This window comes from Pelodiscus sinensis, chromosome 3 (genome assembly GCF_052426305.1).
Source record: "Pelodiscus sinensis isolate ZL-2025 chromosome 3, ASM5242630v1, whole genome shotgun sequence".
In the NCBI taxonomy this organism is placed as follows: Eukaryota; Metazoa; Chordata; order Testudines; family Trionychidae; genus Pelodiscus; species Pelodiscus sinensis.
The window spans coordinates 277178-297774 of record NC_143054.1 but is presented as its reverse complement, the minus strand read 5'-3'; the positions used below and the strand labels follow the sequence as shown (position 1 = coordinate 297774).

At 56.0% G+C, this 20597-nt stretch overlaps 1 protein-coding gene across 3 annotated transcripts in view; it reads right to left on the bottom strand.

Annotated features, from left to right (window-relative positions):
- SNX17 (sorting nexin 17) overlaps positions 1 to 19940 on the bottom strand; it is a 62564-nt gene extending 42624 nt beyond the window's left edge. For all 3 annotated transcript variants that reach the window (XM_075916276.2, XM_075916278.2, XM_075916279.2), the window contains exon 1: positions 19782 to 19940. In XM_075916276.2, coding sequence (XP_075772391.2) covers positions 19782 to 19841 — 60 coding nt within the window. In that variant the 5' untranslated portion in view covers positions 19842 to 19940. The remainder of the gene's footprint in view (positions 1 to 19781) is intronic.
- Positions 19941 to 20597: the final 657 nt, after the last annotated feature.

Genomic DNA, 20597 nt, shown 5'->3' with positions numbered 1-20597 from the left:
GCGATTCCCCAGCCAGGCTCGCAGCCTGGCTGTGTAGAGCCCTTGCTGCCAGCCCCGGGAGAAGTACCATCCTCTCAGCAGTGGCAGGGGACTCTCAGGATAGCAGCAGACACGGGGAGCATAGGGAGGAGGGAGGGCACCCTTCTGCCCCCAGCACGAGGGCTAGCAGCCATTGTGGGGCAAAGGCACACTGCACCCAGACTGCAAACAGCCAAGGAGAGCCTCCGCCCTGTCCCAGCCATGCAGCACTCCACAGACCAGGCCTGGGCTACAGCAGACACTCACTCCACGGCACCATGGCTAAGGGGAATGGGAGAAGGGGCCAGCATGGGTGAGTTGGGGGGCTGACGTGACACCAGCAACTCTGCAGGTGCCCTGCCCAGTGCTCCACCTCTGTGACAAAGTAGGAACTTCTGCAATATGGATTGGATGTGTGCCTCAGTTTCCCCTGTGTTCTGTGGCATTAGCGAGGGCTGGGAAGGTTGTTCACTCGCTGCAGAGGCCCAGAGACTCAGGGATGTATGGCTCCAAGGTGCCACGGGCTTGGCCCTACTAACGGAGCATTCGAATGGCAAACCCAGTCACCAGGATTTTGATACCTAGCACCTAGCGTGCTCAGCAAGAAGCCAGGCTGGGGAAGCGCTGGAGCGGGGGGAGGTTTGGCTGCTGGAGGCGTCGGGCGCACACGCTCTGGGACAGGTGGGATCAGAGGGTAAAAGATTTCTGTTGACCAGAATAGACTCTGCAGTAACTTTCTTTGTGCTAATCGATGACTTCCTGTGCCACGAGCCAGGCCACTAACGCACTCGCCTGTCTGCCTACCATGGCCCCATAGACGCCGCTCCCACAGGTGCTGTCTCAGCAGGACTCACTGAGTGCAGCAGGGGAACCAAAGGCCCAGCAGCTCAGCCTAAGGAGGTGATGAAGCCGCATGGCTCACCCTAGAGGAAGACAGGATCCCGCCTGGCTCCTCCCAGAGATTGCTCCCAGGCTAGGCCAAGGCCCCACATTTCAGGGCGGGGAGACCCTGGCCTCCTGGGCTATGTCTACACTTGCGGCTTCTTACGCAAGTATGGCCGTTCTTGCGCAAGAATCCGCAGTGTCCACACTGCCCGCCTGCTCTTGTCAAGGAAATGTACGGCGTGGTAAGAGAGGGCTTCTTGAGCAAGAGCTATGCTCTTTTAACAGGCGTAAGCCCTCTTGCGCAAGAGAGCAGCGTGGTTGCTCCGCAGAGATTTCTTGCGCAAGAAAGCTCTATGGATAAAATGGCCATCAGAGCTTTCTTGCGCAAGAGAATGTCCACACTGCCATGGGCGCTCTTGCGCAAAAGCTCAGCTCGCACACGGCAGTGTGGACGTTTTCTTGCACAAGACCCTGTGCGCAAGATGTTCTTGCACAAGATACTGCCAGTGTAGACATAGCCCTGCTCATCTGAGAGCGACAGTGCCAGCTTTCACATGGAGAGCTTGGGCCAACCCCACGGAGCGCTCAGAGAAAGGGACAGATTCCTCATACGGTCCCTGGGGAGCCAGTGGGGCCTAAGGATACTAAGTAAGGGTTAACTGACTCCTCGAATAGTCGATGGAATTTCCTCTGCATTCCTCCATTGAAATGTGCAAGAGCCCGTGCTGGGGCTGGGGCTGGGGCTCTTGTACATTTCAAAGGAGGAATGCGGAACTCAGCTTTAAAATGTACAAGCGTCCCCAGTGGTGGCTCTTGTGCATTTCAAATCGACAGCGCAGCATGGAGCCCAGGGTCAGCGGGGGACTCTCACTGACCCCAGGCTCCGTGCCACACTGCCGATTTTAAGTGCCACACAGAGCCTGGGGCCAAAACCAAGGGATTTCCCAGCTGATCCTGGGTTCCACGAAAATGCCACGCTGGAGCCCAGGATCAGTTGGGGAGTCCCCAGGTGACCCCAGGCTCCACACGAGCCAGTGCCGCACAGCAGATCCAGGGCTCAGCTGTGCAGCGCTACCGCTTTTAAGTACCCCTTCTTCCCTCCCCCTCTCCACCTTTGCTGCCTCTGATAGAGGCCACAAGGGGAGGATGGGGGGGGGAAAATCAACTAGTCAAGTGACTATGCGATAAGCATTTGCTTATCGGATAGTCGACTAGTCCTTAACATCCCTAGTGTGACCCAGAGGTGATGGGCTCCCAGAGGCTGTGAGCTTTCGGCAGCGCCCCCTTCCAAGGGGGGGGGGGGGGGGGGGGGGGGGGGGGGGGGGGGGGGGGGGGGGGACAGGTCCAGTTTAGCCAGTAGGCTGTGGCACACTGAGGGAGGGGGGAAAATAGGGGGAGCTGGTCCAGTTTAGCCAGCCTGCTGTGGCACACTGCGGGGGGGGGGAGGGGAGAGGGAGGGTCCAGTTTAGCCAGCCTGCCGTGGCACACTGCAGGTGTGGGGGAAGGAGGGGACTGGTCCAGTTTAGCCAGCGGGCTGTGGCACACTGCGGATGTGTGTGTGGGGACTGGTCCAGTTTAGCCAGCCTGCTGTGGCACACTGGAGGGCTACGTCTACACTGGCCCCTTTTCCGGAAGGGGCATGTAAATTTCACCAGTCGTCGTAGGGAAATCCGCGGGGGATTTAAATATCCCCCGCGGCATTTAAATAAAAATGTCCGCCGCTTTTTTCCGGCTTTTAAAAAAGCCGGAAAAGAGCGTCTACACTGGCCCCGATCCTCCGGAAAAAGTGCCCTTTTCCGGAGGGTCTTATTCCTACTTTGAAGTAGGGCGCATGCTAATGGCCATCTCCACACAGGACCCTTCCTGAGACCCCCCATTGCTCCCCAACATCCCAGACCCAAGACCTGCTGGCCGCTCCCTTGCTCCTGACGACGACTGGTGAAATTTACATGCCCCTTCCGGAAAAGGGGCCAGTGTAGACGTAGCCTTAGAGTTTAACCAGTTAGCTTTTAAAAGCGCAATTCACATCCCTACTTTGGCACCGTGTCCCCATTCCAGGGCGCCAGGAGTGTTCTGGCCGGAGGCAGGAGCAGCGGGGACGGGGCTGCTCTCTCCCCATGCAGCACGGCAGTAACACCAGGGAGGGAGAAAAGGTACACTGGTACAAAAGGAACGGGCGACCCAACAGCCACGGAGAAGCAGGTCTGTGCCGCACCCTAGACTGCTCCACCCCAGCACAGTCACTCGGCAGCGCCGGCTGGCGGGAGCAGAGCATGCAGCCCTGCAGTGCTGACCCCACAGGCAGGTCTGTGGCGCACCCTAGACTGCTCCACCCCAGCACAGTCACTCGGCAGCGCCGGCTGGCGAGAGCAGAGCATGCAGCCCTGCAGTGCTGACCCCACAGGCAGGTCTGTGGCGCACCCTAGACTGCTCCACCCCAGCACAGTCACTCGGAAGCGCCGGCTGGCGGGAGCAGAGCATGCAGCCCTGCAGTGCTGACCCCGCAGGCAGGTCTGTGCCGCACCCTAGACTGCTCCACCCCAGCACAGTCACTCGGCAGCGCCGGCTGGCGGGAGCAGAGCATGCAGCCCTGCAGTGCTGACCCCACAGGCAGGTCTGTGCCACACCCTAGACTGCTCCACCCCAGCACAGTCACTCGGCAGCGCCGGCTGGCGGGAGCAGAGCATGCAGCCCTGCAGTGCTGACCCCACAGGCAGGTCTGTGCCGCACCCTAGACTGCTCCACCCCAGCACAGTCACTCGGCAGCGCCGGCTGGCGGGAGCAGAGCATGCAGCCCTGCAGTGCTGACCCCACAGGCAGGTCTGTGCCACACCCTAGACTGCTCCACCCCAGCACAGTCACTCGGCAGCGCCGGCTGGCGGGAGCAGAGCATGCAGCCCTGCAGTGCTGACCCCACAGGCAGGTCTGTGGCGCACCCTAGACTGCTCCACCCCAGCACAGTCACTCGGCAGCGCCGGCTGGCGGGAGCAGAGCATGCAGCCCTGCAGTGCTGACCCCACAGGCAGGTCTGTGCCACACCCTAGACTGCTCCACCCCAGCACAGTCACTCGGCAGCGCCGGCTGGCGGGAGCAGAGCATGCAGCCCTGCAGTGCTGACCCCACAGGCAGGTCTGTGCCACACCCTAGACTGCTCCACCCCAGCACAGTCACTCGGCAGCGCCGGCTGGCGGGAGCAGAGCATGCAGCCCTGCAGTGCTGACCCCACAGGCAGGTCTGTGCCACACCCTAGACTGCTCCACCCCAGCACAGTCACTCGGCAGCGCCGGCTGGCGGGAGCAGAGCATGCAGCCCTGCAGTGCTGACCCCACAGGCAGGTCTGTGGCGCACCCTAGACTGCTCCACCCCAGCACAGTCACTCGGCAGCGCCGGCTGGCGGGAGCAGAGCATGCAGCCCTGCAGTGCTGACCCCACAGGCAGGTCTGTGGCGCACCCTAGACTGCTCCACCCCAGCACAGTCACTCGGCAGCGCCGGCTGGCGGGAGCAGAGCATGCAGCCCTGCAGTGCTGACCCCGCAGGCAGGTCTGTGGCGCACCCTAGACTGCTCCACCCCAGCACAGTCACTCGGCAGCGCCGGCTGGCGGGAGCAGAGCATGCAGCCCTGCAGTGCTGACCCCACAGGCAGGTCTGTGCCGCACCCTAGACTGCTCCACCCCAGCACAGTCACTCGGCAGCGCCGGCTGGCGGGAGCAGAGCATGCAGCCCTGCAGTGCTGACCCCACAGGCAGGTCTGTGGCGCACCCTAGACTGCTCCACCCCAGCACAGTCACTCGGCAGCGCCGGCTGGCGGGAGCAGAGCATGCAGCCCTGCAGTGCTGACCCCACAGGCAGGTCTGTGGCGCACCCTAGACTGCTCCACCCCAGCACAGTCACTCGGCAGCGCCGGCTGGCGGGAGCAGAGCATGCAGCCCTGCAGTGCTGACCCCGCAGGCAGGAGGCGGCGACCCCCCCAAAGCCAGCCCCGAGTAGCTGTGTGGAGTCTGGGCCAGATAGCCGGGCTCTGCTGGGAGGGGCCCAAGTGACCCCTCCTGAGACAGGCCCCTGTGTGACTGCACAGCCCAAAGCTCGGCTCGCAGCCACACCCCTCCGGCCCCACTAAACAGCAGGAAACACCAGGGCCAGGTGGAGGCAGCAGAACACCTGCCAATTTCTCTCCAAGAGCTCCCTCCCCCGCCAGCAGAGACGCTGTGTCTAGAGCAAGCAGGGCACGACCCGCAGCAGAAGGCGAACCCTCAGTCGGGCATGCGACGCCCAGGAAGCTGCCAAAGCCTTGCCTCAGTCTGCCCCCGGGGCCTGCTCCTCCAATCAGCAGCCCAGCTGGAAGGGTGTTCACACTCCAGCTGAACAAAACAGGAAGCTGGGGAATGGCTGGCCAGCTCCTGAGCCAGGCTGTGCGCTCCAGCCCCTCCGAGCCAGGCAGCACAAATTCCTTCCTCCAGGCAGCAAGGAAGCCACTGGGTGAGGCAGAGCAGGGGTGGGCGGCAAGGCTCACCAGGGTTAGCCTCTGGCCGGCCGCCAGGCACCTTATTCACTGGCACCTCTGCAGGTACGGCCACCCACAGCTCCCGCAGGCCGCCATTCCTGGCCAATGGGAGCTGTGGGGAGCAGCGGCCCAGGGTTCCCTGCCTAGACATCACCTGGGAACCAGCCCCTCCGGGGCTGGAGTGTCCCACACGGCTCCTCACAGCAGCGGAAGCAGCATCCTGCAGAGCACGCCAGCCGGAGCAGTAGCAGGGAGCCTGGGGACCGGAGCCCCCAATGGGAGCTCAGCACAAGGACTGGCTTCATGCTGCCCTATGCCCAGCGCCTGCAGCAAGCCAGCAGATTTGCTTCGCTGGGCCACGCTAGAAGCTACGGGTGGGGCAACTCTGGCACCCCAGCCAACCTCTTAGGGGCACTGCCCTCCCAGAACACAGCCAGGGCTGAGCCAGCACAGCAGTCCAGGGAGGGATGGGGCATGGAGGGATTTCTGGGAGGACTCAGCCCCTTTCCGAACGGGGAGAAACCCAGTGGAGTCCAATCAAAGAAGAACTAACTGGGGCCAGGCCTCAGCACAGCCCTTCGCTGCCCCCGGGTCAGGAACACACCGCAGCAATGCAGAGCTGCTGGGCAGGGCGCATGCTAATGGCCATCTCCACACAGGACCCTTCCTGAGACCCCCCATTGCTCCCCAACATCCCAGACCCAAGGCCTGCTGGCCGCTCCCTTGCTCCTGACAGGACTGCCCAACGCTGGGGCTGCCCAAGTTCTCCCCACAATGTGCATGCTGTCAGTAGGACAGCTGGGTGGACTGCCATAGTACGCCCCCCACTGCCACTCACTGGCCCTTAGGGAGAGAGCGCACAGATGCCAGCCAGACGCCATTCCTAGTGAGAGCATGGCCCTTGCCACCTCACCCGTATGGGGACTCCATCCAGGTTGCCTTTCCGAGGGCAGTGCCTACAACCAGAAAGCCCCAACACTCTGGGGTAGCAGGGGCTCATGCACAGGTCACCTACCCAACTAGCCCTGCCACCTTGCTGCTGTTACTGTAAGCCTGCCTTCCTCGGCTTAGGGAAGGGCAAGCCCTCACCAAGCTAGTGCGCTCAGTGCCCAAAGGAAAGGGCGCAGGAACAACCAAGCCAACTATTCCCCATTGCAGGACTCCTCACCTTCTCCCAGGACGACAGCACATCCGCTTCCCAGGGCACAGCGATCCTTGTCCCCCAGAGAAGAGTCCCGAAAGGACCAGCGAAAAGCTTGCACTGTTCACAACAGGCCACGGAAGATCCCACCCTGACCTGATAGATTCTGCAAGCCAGTGAGGGTAGGAAGGGTGCAGCGGAGGGAGGGAGAGGCGGCTGGCGCTCTGGGAGGGACGCTATTGGTCACAGTTCAGCCTGTGTGGGGTGTCAGAGGAGCTAGAAAACATTTGCCTGTGCTTTGATCACACAGCACTGGGACCTCCCTGCCATACAGGGAAATGCAGAGAGGGGAGAATTTCAAGGAGCTGGCATATCTGACACGTATTGGTAAGACTGCACCATCGTACACAGCTCTGGGCTTCACGCGCTTTTCTAGGATGCTGGAACACTGAAGAGAACTAGACTGGCGAAGGCTGGGGACCCCACCGCACAGCAAGAGATGGAAAGAGCTGTCTCTAGCTTAGTCGGGAGAACATGGATGTTAAGCAGTAAGCATGAGGCTTACCAGTACACTTGCCGGTTAACTGGCCCTTGCCACGCTGAGCTAGAGTACCACCAACAGGGCTGTTGGCCAGACAGCAGGACCCCATGGCCACGGTGGGAACAAGTGGCAAGACCCACAGCTGTAGTGGGGCCAGGTCCTAAGTTGAACCACGTAACCATTTTAACATCCCTAAAAGAGAGCGGTAAGGGTGATCGGCTCAGTCCCTAAACATCTCCGTGCCGAGAAGGGCTCTGAAAGCAGAGAGCAGGCAAAGGCAGAACGCTCTCCAGTCGCTAGAAGCGAAAGACAGAACGATTCAGGCTCCACTTTTACAGAGGGGTCCCTGGGACTTGGGGTCTGGAGCTGGAAGTGTTCGAACCATGGGTTCCTGTTCGACCACACACTGCTGGGGAAGGCTGGGCCATGCAGCTCACACTAGATGTCAGAAGGGTCCTGGCCAAGATTTTCAAGGGAACAAGGGTGTGCAGACAGGCTCCCAAGTCCCAACTGAGGAACCCTGCTCTGGGACCCAGTAGCTCCTCATCTGAGTTTTCCAGTCTTGGCCTAGGAATCTATGACATCTCTTCTCCAGAGGAGGTACGGGGAGTGCCCACAGGAGCCCCTGGGATCCTCACACATGGGGAGGGGCAATGGTTTCGAGTGGAGAGAGTATCAGATGCAGCATGGTGCTACCAGCCAAGACGCAGTTCTGCGGGTGCTTGCAGGACAAGGGTATCAGCTCGGCTCTCCAGAACATGTGCCCATCAGGAATGTGAAGGTTGACCAGTGGGGCTGGAGCAGCTCTCTCCCGCGGGGGGGAGGGGAGCGCTCACCCATTTTAATCAGTTAATCAACGAAATGGGATTTTAAATCGCTCGTGCCCCTGCCCCAGTTACCACAGTGGCCGGAGCAATGTGGAAGCAACATTTTGCAGCCAGGACTGCCACACTTCAGAGGCAACAGAAGCCTCAGGGCTGCCAAGCCAACACTTCCATTTCAACAACCGACTGCGGCTCACAGCGCACATGCAGAGCGGGCAAAAGGGCCTCCACGGGCTGGATCCGGCCCACCAAGCACTTTGATCCAGCCTGCGGAAGCCCTGCCAATTAGAGCCTGGGGGCGGGGGGAAGCGCACAAAGTTTCCTCCGCCCTGCCAGGAGTATGTAGCACTTAGAAGTGCCACACGCTCCTGGAAGACGGGAGACTTTGCGCGTTCCCCCGCCCCCAAGCGCTGACTGGCCTGGGGGCAAAAGGTGGAGCACGCGAAGTCTCCTCCCACCAGGGGCATGGGCACCAAGGGGGAACCTCTGGGGGTGGGGCAAAGACTTCATGCGCTCTCCCACCCCCAGACCAATCATGGTCTGTGGGTAGGGAAGCACGGAAGTGCCCTGGACACACCCCTTCCGGAGCGGCCCAGAGCCACTGCAAAAATTTCTGAAGTGGCCTCCGGCAAAAAATTATTGCCCACCCAAATTGGGAGATTCCCAAATCTGCACCGTCCTTTGTGGGTGATGAATCTGAGGAGCTGTCCCGGATTGAAGTGTCATTAGAGCAGGTTTTGGAACAAATAGAAAAACTTAATGTTAACAAATCTCCGGGACCGGATGGCATTCATCCAAGGGTTCTAAAAGAACTCAAATGGGAAATTGCTGAACTATTACCTGTGGTTTGTAACCTATCCTTTAAATCGGCTTCCGTACCTAATGACTGGAAGGTAGCCAATGTGACACCAATATTCAAAAAGGGCTCTAGAGGCGATCCTGGCAATTACAGACCGGTAAGTCTAACTTCAGTACCGGGCAAATTAGTCGAAACAATAGTAAAGAATAAAATTGTGACGCATGTAGAAGAACATAATTTGCTGGACAAAGTCAACATGGTTTCTGTAAAGGGAAATCCTGTCTTACTAATCTACTAGAGTTCTTTGAAGGGGTTAACAAACATGCAGACAAGGGGGATCCAGTAGATATAGTATACTTGGATTTTCAGAAAGCCTTTGACAAGGTCCCTCACCAAAGGCTCTTGTGTAAATTACATGGCCATGGGATAAGAGGGAAGGTCCTTTCTTGGATTGAGAACTGGTTAAAAGACAGGAAACAAAGGGCAGGAATAAATGGTAAATTTTCAGAATGGAGAGGGGTAACTAGTGGTGTCCCCCAAGGGTCAGTCCTGGGAACAATCCCGTTCAACTTAATCATAAATGATCTAGAGAAAAGGGTAAGTAGTGAGGTGGTAAAGTTTGTGGATAATACTAAACTGTTTAGGATAGTCAAGACAGAAGCAGACTGTGAAGAACTTCAAAAAGATCTCACCAAACTGAGTGATTGGGCAACAAAATGGCAAAAGAAGTTTAATGTGGATAAGTGTAAAGTAATGCACATCGGGAAAAATAACCCCAACTATACGTACAGTATGAAGGGGGCTAATTTGGCTATAACAAATCAGGAAAGGGATCTTGGCGTTATCGTGGATAGTTTTCTGAAAACTTCCACACAGTGTGCAGCGGCAGTCAAAAAGGCAAATAGGATGTTAGGAATTATTAAGAAAAGGATAGAAAATAAAACAGAATATCTTACTGCCCCTGTATAAAACTATGGTATGCCCACATCTTGAATACTGTGTACAGATGTGGTCTTCTCACCTCAAAAAAGATATTTTGACCTTGGAAAGGGTTCAGAAAAGGGCAACTAAAATGATTAGGGGTTTGGAATGGGTCCCATATGAGGAGAGGTTAAAGCGACTGGGACTTTTCAGTTTAGAAAAGAGGAGACTGAGGGGGGATATGATAGAGGTCTATAAAATCATGAGTGGTGTGGAGAGGGCCGATAAAGAAAAGTTATTTATTAGTTCCCTAAATAGAAGAACTAGAGGTCACCAAATGAAATTAATGGGGAGCAGGTTTAAAACAAATAAAAGAAAGTTCTTCTTCACACAGCGTGTTGTCAACCTGTGGAACTCCTTGCCAGAGGAGGCTGTGAAGGCTAGGACTATAATAGAGTTTAAAGAGAAGCTAGATAATTTCATGAAGGTTAGGTCCATAAAAGGCTATTAGCCAGGGGATAAAATGGTGTCCTTGGCCTGTCTGTCTGTCAGAGGCTGGAGAGGGATGGCAGGAGACAAATCGCTTGATCATTGTCTTCGGTCCACCCTCTCTGGGGCACCTGGTGCTGGCCACTGTCGGCAGACAGGATACTGGGCTAGATGGACCTTTGGTCTGACCCAGTACGGCCGTTCTTATGTCATCTGCAAACTTGCTGAGAGTGCAATCCATCCCCTCATCCAGGTCATTATAAGCTGTTGAAGAAAACTAGCCCCAGAACTGACCCTTGGGGCACTCCACTTAATACCAACTTCCAGCTAGACATCGAGCTGTTGTTCGCTACCCTTTGGGCCCAAAAGTCTAGCCAGCTTTCCAGCCACCTTACAGTCCATTTATCCAATCCAGACTTCCTTAATTTACTGGCAAGAATACTGAGGGAGGCCATCTCTTCAGGAATGTGCCCTGGCACCTGTTCTCAACGGGGTTACTCTCCCCCTGAAAGAACAGATATGCAGCTTGGGAGTCCTCCTGGACCCTTTTTTAACATTTGAAAACCAGATTCCTTCAGTGGCCAGGAGTGCCTTTGGGCAACTTTGTCTGATCCACCAGCTGCGACTCTTCCTGAACAAGCATGACTTGGCCACCGTGAACCATGCTCTTGTTACATCCCTACTGGATTACTGTAATGCACTTTATGTGGGGCTGCCTCTAAAGAGCCTTCGGAAACTTCAACTGGTTCAGAGTGCGGCTGCTTGAGTCTTAACTAATACTCGTTAATACAGAGCACATTATGCCAGTGCTTCGGCAGCTGCACTGGCTTCCAGTATGTTTCCGGGCAAAATTTAAGGTTTTAGTTATGACCTTTAAAGCCTTAAACGGGTTGGGTCCGGGGTATCTGAAGGACCGTCTTCTCCCATATGAACCTGCCTGGGCATTGAGGTCAGCTGCGGAGGCTTTACTTCGTGTTTCCCCTACTTGCAGAGATAAGATTAACATCACCGTGGAACAGGGCCTTCTCAGCTTTTGCTCCCAGGCTATGGAATTCTCTTCCTCAGAATATTCGCATGGTGCCAACACTAGCATTGTTTCGGCATCAGGCTAAAGCCACCCTTTTTACTCGTGCTTTTATTAATGTTTGAGTCTGTATGTGTGTGTTCCTCTTCTCTATGGCTGTGTCTAGACTGCATCCCTTTTTCGTAAAAGGGATGCAAATTAGACATATCGCAATTGCAAATGAAGGGGGGATTTAAATCCCCCCCGCTTCATTAGCGTAAAAATGGCTGCCGCTTTTTTCCGGCTCGGATCTTTGCTGGAAAAAAGCGCCAGTCTAGACGCGGATCTTTCAGAAAATAAAGCCTTTTCCGAAAGATCCCTTATCCTTCTTAAAATGTTTTTAGCGGGTTTTATGTCCCTCTGGGGTCTCATATTTTAAATTTTTATATATATTTGTATTGTGTTTAAAAAAAATTTGGAAGCCGCCGCAAATATTTTAAATAGAGGAGCGGGATAAAAATATTTAAATAATAATAATAATAATATCAAAAGCTTTGCTAATTAGGTCAGCCCACCATAATAAAACACTGATTTAATTATTAACCTAAGTCAATAACCAATCAGGATACTTTTACTAAGTTATCAATCAACTGTAGTTAATATAATAATAATACTTGATCATTTTGCTGAGCATGTGTGCATTTTTATAATACAGTAATTACTCTTTAACATGTGCCCACTTAACATGTTTTCACAATAGCACAATTTTTTTTTGAGAACACGTTTTTCCAACAACACGACTGTCCCCGAAATAACACGAAAATAATCAAGTGGCGGACTACTTCGTGAGGCGCTATAAGTTGGTGAAAACAGTGGTAATACACACGAGCAGATGAATACACATAGTCACAGTGCTCCTCCTCTCACTCACGTGTTTATCTTTGTGTTTTAACAAACCATGGCGACTTGTGTTGCTAGATATCTTGTGTTGATGTTGATGACTGAGCACCAACAAAAAACTGACTTTGCCGCCACTGCCACCTGAGACGCAACCCCCACCTTTTCTATTTTTTTTTAAATGGGAAAATTGACCCCACATAGCACATTTTCTCTTAGCACGAACATTTTCAGAAACGCATCTATAGTGTTAAATGAGAAATTACTGTACACACACACACACACACACACACAAATATTTCCCCATCACACTGTTTAACTCACTCTATATAATTAGGGATATGACAGTGTACATGGTTAAACAGGTAACTGATGCCTGGGCTTATTGGTTAACCTTCACAGTTACATGCAAGCTCCCCCACTCCCCATGTGCTGCCTCTGTATCAGAGGCAGCAGCACAGGGGGCAGGTGGTTCCCCAGGAGGAGGTGCTCGTGGAGAGCCTGCTTAAAAGCCAGCTCCCCACAAATACCAGCTTCCTTGGAGCTGTCTTTCCCTTCCCCGCATGTAAACGTGTAACCACGGAAAATTTCAAAGGTTACACATTTACAAAAAAAACCCTTTAGCATCCCTAATACACACACACACACACACACACACACACACACACACACACACACATTTTAGAATGCTTCTGTCTGTTCAAGAACTCCTCCTAAATGGTAAAAGCTAGGGCTTCCAAATTTGGAATGCAGCCTCCCCTTACCCTACCTTAAAAGTTAGGATTTGGTTTTGCCAGGAAAATGGGATATGTTAGGAATGGGACTGTTTTCCAGAACATGGAAAAGAGGGGACTGCTGTTTGAAAGGATGCAATACTGCAGAGGGGGCAGCGAGCACAGGGGAAAGCTTTACTGCAGAGTGATCACTGGGGGCAGCCACATCACCAAGGGGGGGAGTGGCAAACTAGGGCTCACCTTCTTACCTGCCACCAGACCAGCTAAGTAGCCCCTCTGCTCCAAGCCCCGCCCCCCCGGACCTTGGCTACAGCACTAGGATGGGGGAGAGATGGCCTCTGCTGGACGGGAAAAGCTGGGGGGGGAGAGATGGGCCCTGTCAGATAGGACCCCCAACCTTCACTCTCACATGCCCCCAGCCTTCTGCCCTGCCATCCCTCCACATCCCCAATGCTCTGCCCTGCCTCTTGCACCCTCCACCCCGTTGCCCTCCGCCTGGAAGGACCATGGCAATGGCAGGTAACTATTCTAGTATAAATATACAATCACCTATATATTTATAGTTAACAAGTATGATAGGAAAAGCATGTGTGTGTGTTTTCACTCACCTGTGGCCCTTTTGGGGAATGCTGACTGCTAGTTTGGCTCCTGGACCACTGAGCATCACTGGTCAAGACAATACTTAGTCCTGCCCCAAGTGCAGGGGATGAGGCCACATGACCTATCAAGGTCCCTTCCAATCCTACATGTCCAGGACTGTAGTCTGAGCTCCTGCATAACACAGTCAGAGAACTTCCCCGAACTAGTTCCTAGAGCAGTTCTTTTCCAAAAGCAGCCAGTGGGGGAGAACCCATCATAGCCCTTGGGGTTAATTCCTCTCACCATTAAACATTTCCACCTTATTTCCAGTCTGATTGTCTGGTTTCAACTTCCAACCACAGAATCATATTAGCCCTTCCTCAGCTAGCCTAAAGAGGCCGTTATACACCTGCATTTCCCTGTAGGTACTTACGACAGGGATCAAGTCACCGGTTACCTTCTTTTAGTCAAGTTAACAGATGAGCTCCTTGAGTTTAAGCTTTCGTGGGCAAAGACCCACTTTGTCAGGTACATGCATCTGACGAAGTGGGTCTTTGCCCACGAAAGCTTATGCTCCTACACTTCAGTTAGTCTCTAAGGTGCCACAGGACTCCTCGCTGCTTTTGCAGATTCATACTAACACGGCTACCCCTCTGATACTTGAGTTTGTCACTATCAAGGTAGGGATGTTAAATATTGGTTAACTGAACAGTTGATTATCATAGAATCATAGAATAATAGGACTGGAAGGGACCTCAAGAGGTCATCGAGTCCAGCCCCCCGCCCTCAAGGCAGGACCAAGCTCCACCTACACCATCCCTGACAGATGTCTATCTAACCTGTTCTTAAATATCTCCAGAGAGGGAGATTCCACCACCTCCCTTGGCAATTTATTCCAATATTTGACCACCCTGACAGTTAGGAATTTTTTCCTAATGTCCAATCTAAACCTCCCCTGCTGCACTTTAAGCCCATTACTCCTTGTCCTGACCTCAGAAACCAAGAGGAACAAATTTTCTCCTTCCTCCTTGTGACATCCTTTTAGATATTTGAAAACCGCTATCATGTCCCCCCTTAATCTTCTTTTTTCCAAACTAAACAAGCCCAGTTCATGAAGCCTGGCTTCATAGGTCATGTTCTCTAGACCTTTAATCATTCTTGTCGCTCTTCTCTGTACCCTTTCCAATTTCTCCACATCTTTCTTGAAATGTGGCGCCCAGAACTGGACACAGTACTCCAGCTGAGGCCTAACTAGTGCAGAGTAGAGCGGCAGAATGACTTCACGAGTTTTGCTTACAACACACCTGTTGATACAACCTAGAATCATATTTGCTTTTTTGGCAACAGCATCACACTGTTGACTCATATTCAACTTGTGGTCCACTATGACCCCTAGATCCCTTTCCGCCATGCTCCTTCCTAGACAGTCGCTTCCCATCTTGTATGTATGGAACTGATTGTTCCTTCCTAAGTGGAGCACTTTGCATTTCTCTTTATTAAACCTCATCCTGTTTACCTCTGACCATTTCTCTAACTTGCTAAGGTCATTTTGAATTATGTCCCTATCCTCCAAAGAAGGAGCAACCCCACCCAGTTTGGTATCATCCGCAAACTTAATAAGCGTACTCTCTATCCCAATATCTACATCATTGATGAAGATATTGAACAGTACGGGTCCCAAAACAGACCCTTGAGGAACTCCACTTGTTATCCCTTTCCAGCAGGATTTAGAACCGTTAACAACAACTCTCTGACTACGGTTATCCAGCCAATTATGCACCCACCTTATCGTGGCCCTATCTAAGTTATATTTGCCTAGTTTATCAATAAGAATATCATGCGAGACCGTATCAAATGCCTTACTAAAGTCTAGGTATATGACATCCACCGCTTCTCCCTTATCCACAAGGCTCGTTATCTTATCAAAGAAAGCTATCAGATTAGTTTGGCATGACTTGTTCTTCACAAACCCATGCTGGCTATTCCCTATCACTTTATTACCTTCCAAGTGTTTGCATAGGATTTCCTTAATTACCTGCTCCATTATCTTCCCTGGGATAGACGTTAAACTGACCGGTCTATAGTTTCCTGGGTTGTTCTTATTCCCCTTTTTATAGATGGGCACAATATTTGCCCTTTTCCAGTCTTCTGGAATCTCCCCTGTCTGCCATGATTTTTCAAAGATCATAGCTAAAGGCTCAGATACCTCCTCTATCAGCTCCTTGAGTATCCTGGGATGCATTTCATCAGGACCTGGTGACTTGCTGACATCTAACTTTCCTAAGTGACTTTTAACTTGTTCTTTGTGAATCCTATCTTCTAAACCTACCCTCTCTCTGCTTGTATTCACTAAGTTAGGCACACCTCCAGACTTCTCGGTGAAGACCGAAACAAAGAAGTCATTGAGCATCTCCGCCATTTCCAAGTTTCCTGTTACTGCTTCTCCCTCCTCACTAAGCAGTGGGCCTACCCTGTCCTTGGTCTTCCTCTTGCTTTTAATGTATTTATAAATGTATTTAATCTCATGAATTCTTATTGGTTAGTCAACTATTCTATAGTCCCTGGGCAGCCCCTGCAAGGAGAGAGGGGTCTGAGTTCCCGGACCTGGCACAAGCCAGAACTGAGCTGGGCCGCCTGCCCGCGTGACTCTTAATACACTTTAAATGCAGAGCCGCAGCGGGAGTAGATCCAGGACTCAGTGCAAGCCAGGGCTGAGCTGGGCTGCTGGCCAGCCTGCTAAAAAATGTACTGGCAAGAGGTGGGGGGAAAATGTGTGTAGTCTATAGCATTAATTTGCTTATCGGTTAATCGACTATACTATTACATCCCTATATCAAGGCTGTCCTAGGAGGGCGTGGGGCCCAGGGCAACCTCCTTACTGCCCCAAGTCCCACCTCTGCCTCTTCCTGCCCCTGCTCCACCCCCTCTCTCCCACCCATTGCACCCCTTTCCCGAAGCCCCTTCCACCGAGCAACGCAAGCCAGTGGATTACTGGGGGGGCCTGGCATGGGGCAGCACCCGGGGATGGACCCCTTCACTCACCGTAGTGGCTGGAAGCAGAGAAACTTGGCCCTAGCCTTCTATGCTCTCATACCCTGAGCCTGTGTTGCTCCACTTTCTGCTACTGCAGTGAGAACGGTGGGGGAAGGGGGAGACTGTGCCAGGCCCCCCCAGTTAATCCCTCAGGCTGCCCTTGGCTCTGTGGACTAACATCACACAACCCTATCCTGAGCACAGTTGCAGCCACGGCAGGGTCTGGGGTGGCCATCCCAAACTGTCTTAAGGACTAGACAGTTTTGGTCACTACAAGGAATATCTTCTAATCCCATATTAATTCTTGTGCCTCCTTGCTAAGCCCCTCTCCAATTTATCACCAACATCCTTCTTAAGTTGTGTTCATCAGAACTGCACAGGATACTCCAACAGCCATCACAATAGTTCCAAAAACACAGGTAAAAACCACTTGACTCCTACTTGAGATTCCCGTTTAAGCATCTAAGTATCCACAGAAGCACTTTCGGCCACCCCAAATTCTTTCCAGAATCACTACTCCCTTGAACATAAGAATGGCCAGACTGGGTCAGACCAAAGGTCTACCTAGCCCAGTGTGCTGTCTGCCGACATTGGCCAGTACCTGGTGCCCCAGAGGGAAGGATCACAACACACAATCCTCACACAATCTCTCCCCTGTAACCCACCTCCAGAGAAAAAGGGTTTGTTCTGGAAGGGCTACCCCTAGATGTACATTTAGCCATGTGAACAAGCATCTGCCTGCTTGCAGGGCTGTTCGTTGGCTCAGGCTCCCTGGAGAGATTTCTTAGTGGCCATGTTGTGGTCCCCCAACATCTGAGGGTCATGGTGACCACTTCTAAGTCAGAATGTGCAAGTGACACTGGGTAGCAGCCAGCACAGCACCTCATCTGCTCCAGGGGTTTGGGGAGAGCACAATCCAGCCCCTTCCGGGAAGGGGTAGCAGTGTGCCTGTATGGCGGTAATGGGGGTGCAGGGTGCACACTGAGAGCCCCACCACAACCCTGGCTAGCTGGGACTCAACAGGCAGCCAAATGGGCACAGCCACAACCATCCTGCACAGGGCCGGCCCTGCACAGATATCAGCAGCCCCTCAGCCCCATAGCATTCTGCACCACACCCATGCCCGAGATCAGACCCCACTGCCAGGGCCAGGATACAGCCCCCAGAGCCACCAGCTGACAGACTCCCCAGCACCCCAAGTGAGATAGGACCCCCAGTACCACAAATCCCTTCCAGTATCTCCCAGTAGGGATGTTAAATATCAGTTAATTGATCAGTCAAGTAACCACATTAATTCTTATCAGCTAGTCGACTATTCTATAGTCTCCAGGAGCGAGGCCAGCAGCTAGTTCACGCTAGAGGAGCCCCTTTCCAGTCCACGGTGCTGCCTCTGCTTCAGGATTGCAGGTGGGAGCTGGTCTGCGAGGGGAGCCAGTTTAAAAACAAGTTCCCCTCACGGACTGACTGCCTGTCGCCCTGTGCTGCTGCCTCTGTCTGGGGAGGGTGTCTGAGTTCCCGGACCCGGCGCGAGCCAGAACTGATCCGGGCTGCCTGCCCACCCGGCTCCTACTACACTCTGAGTGTAGAGCCGCAGCGGGGGTAGGTCCCGGACCCAGTGAGCCAGGATGCTGGACAGCCTGCTAAAGAATTTGCTGGGGGCGGGGGAGGAAGTGCGTGTAGTCTATGGCATTAACCTACAAGCTTTTGCTTATTGGTATATCGACTTCATTATTACATCCTTACCCCCCAGCGAGACAGACTCCCAATGTCCCCCAGCACTTCAGTGAGACAGACCCCCTGTGTGCGCCAGCACTCCTAGCGAGACAAACCCCCAGTGTCCCCCAGGGAGACAGAGCCCCAATACTCCAGCACCCCAGAGAGACAGACCTCCCCCAATGCCTCCCAGGGAGACAAGCCCCCTAGCACCCCAGCATGACAGACCCTCCCATACCCCCGTGCCCCCCAGGGAGACAGACCCCCCCAATGTCCCCCAGGGAGACAGACCCACCCAATGCCCCCACGCCCTCCAGGGGGACAGACCTCCCCAACGCCCCCCAGTGAGACAGACCCCCCCCCCCAACACCCCCGAGGGGGACAGACCCCCCCCATACCCCCGTGGAGACAAACCCCCCAATGCCCCCAGTGAGACAGAACCCCCCCCAATGCCCCTGTGCGCCCTAGGGGGACAGACCCCCCCATGACCCCCAGGGAGACAGATCCACCCAATGCCCCCACGCCCTCCAGGGGGACAGACCTCCCCAACGCCCCCCAGTGAGACAGACCCCCCCCCCAACACCCCCGAGGGGGACAGACCCCCCCCCCCCCAACGCCTCTCAAGTGGACAGACCCCCCAATGCCCCCCAGTGAGACAGACGCCCCCAATGGCCCCACGCCCCCCAGAGGGACAGACCCCCCCCATGACCCCCAGTGAGACAGACCCCCCCCCTCCAGGGGGACAGACCCCCCCCAATGGCCCCGCACCGCCCAGGGGGACAAACCCCCCCAACGCCTCCCAGGGGGACAGACCCCCCCCAATGGCCCCACGCCCCCCTGGGGGACAGACCCCCCCATTCTCCCGTACCCCCCAGGGAGACAACCCCCCCCAACAGCCCCAGTGAGACAGACCCCCCCAACGCCTCTCAGGGAGACAGACCCCCCCAATGGTCCCGCGCCCCCCCCGGGGGGACAGACCCCCCAATGGCCCCGCGCCCCCCGGGGGGACAGACCCCCCAATGGCCCCCGCCCCCCCGGGGGGACAGACCCCCCCAATGGTCCCGCGCCCCCCCGGGGGGACAGACCCCCACCCAATGGTCCCGCGCCCCCCCGGGGGGACAGACCCCCCCAATAGCCCCCGCCCCCCAGGGGGACAGACCCCGCGCCCCCCCGGGGGGACAGACCCCCCAATGGCCCCCCGCCCCCCCGGGGGGACAGACCCCCCCAATAGCCCCCGCCCCCCAGGGGGACAGACCCCCCCCAATGGCCCCGCACCGCCCAGGGGGACAGACCCCCCCCAACGCCTCTCAGGGGGACAGACCCCCCAATGGCCCCCGCCCCCCCGGGGGGACAGACCCCGCGCCCCCCCGGGGGGACAGACCCCCCCAATAGCCCCCGCCCCCCAGGGGGACAGACCCCCCAATGGCCCCCCGCCCCCCAGGGGGACAGACCCCCCCATGGTCCCGCGCCCCAGGGGGACAGACCCCCCCCAATAGCCCCCGCCCCCCAGGGGGACAGACCCCGCGCCCCCCCGGGGGGACAGACCCCCCAATGGCCCCCCGCCCCCCCGGGGGGACAGACCCCCCAATGGCCCCCCGCCCCCCCACAGACCCCCCCCCGCCCCCCAGGGGGACAGACCCCCCCAATAGCCCCCGCCCCCCAGGGGGACAGACCCCGCGCCCCCCCGGGGCGGGCCCCTCACCACGTAGGCGGCGCCGCCCTCCGCGCCGCGGCTCTCGGTCTCGGGGATGGAGAAGTGCATCGCGCCCCGCCGCTAGCGCCCCCGCACCGCCGCCATGTCGGACCGCACCACCGCGCCGCCCAGCGGGGCCCTCGGGCCGCAGGATGGTACGGCCCAGGAGCCGTGGGCGGGGCCTACCCGCCTCCACCGGCTGGTTCGGCCCCGGAACGTACCAACCGAGCCGCGGAAGGGGAGCCGCTTTCGCCCTGAGCCACAGGGGTTTGCGCCCCTCTCCGGCCGGGGCAGTGGTACGGCCCTTGAAGGCTGCATCTACAGGGCGGTGCCCTCAGCTCCCCCCACCCTCTGCACCTGGCCCCAGCTCCCCTGCCCAGCATCACTCCAGCCCCCCACCGCACCCGGTCCAACAAAATACCCGGGGCAGCTGGCACGGACCTCAAATCCGCAAAGCGTCTCGGGCAGGAGAGCCCCCCCCGTCCTGGTCTCCCCAGGGTCCCCCGAGCAGAGAGCTCACAGCCTGGACCGTCCAGTGCGGAGCCGGACACCAGGCAAACCCAGCGCACCCCTCCCGCTGCACCCGCCCCAGCTCCCCGGCGCACCCCTCCCGCTGCACCCGCTCAGCTCCCCAGCGCACCCCTCGCCCTGCACCCGCCCAGCTCCCCAGCGCACCCCTCGCATTGCACCCACCCAGCTCCCCAGCGCACCCCTCCCGCTGCACCCGCCCAGCTCCCCAGCGCACCCCTCGCTCTGCACCCGCCCCAGCTCCCCGGCGCACCCCTCGCTCTGCACCCGCCCAGCTCCCCAGCGCACCCCTCCCAT